General features: G+C 65.8%; 1 protein-coding gene across 1 annotated transcript in view; it reads left to right on the top strand.

The window, feature by feature from the left end:
• The window catches only part of DDX41 (DEAD (Asp-Glu-Ala-Asp) box polypeptide 41), a 4,736-nt gene extending 4,522 nt beyond the window's left edge, over nt 1-214 (top strand). The window contains exon 14 of the mRNA XM_010077541.1: nt 49-214. Coding sequence (XP_010075843.1) covers nt 49-185 — 137 coding nt within the window. The 3' untranslated portion in view covers nt 186-214. The remainder of the gene's footprint in view (nt 1-48) is intronic.
• The last annotated feature ends 102 nt before the right edge of the window (nt 215-316 follow it).

Genomic DNA, 316 nt, shown 5'->3' with positions numbered 1-316 from the left:
CTCTCCTGGTGTTGCACAGCCCCCCCGACCTCGTCTCTCCCGTTGCAGGTGAGCGGGGCTGTGCCTTCTGTGGCGGCCTGGGCCATCGCATCACCGACTGCCCCAAGCTGGAGGCAATGCAGACCAAGCAAGTCAGCAACATCGGCCGCAAGGACTACCTGGCCCACAGCTCTATGGACTTCTAGCCTGGGCCGTGTGCTGCCCAGCGCTCCCCCTGCGCCCGCCGTGGTTCCCTTTCAGCCGGGACAGCGCCCCAGCTGCCCTCACCTTTCCTACCCTGCGCTGCTGTGGCCCCTTTTCGAGCCATTTGGCCACT

Source organism: Pterocles gutturalis, unplaced genomic scaffold, assembly GCF_000699245.1.
Source record: "Pterocles gutturalis isolate BGI_N339 unplaced genomic scaffold, ASM69924v1 scaffold13, whole genome shotgun sequence".
NCBI classification, from domain to species: domain Eukaryota; kingdom Metazoa; phylum Chordata; class Aves; order Pterocliformes; family Pteroclidae; genus Pterocles; species Pterocles gutturalis.
Note: the sequence above shows the minus strand (reverse complement) of the source record. Positions and strands in the feature narration are given on the sequence as shown.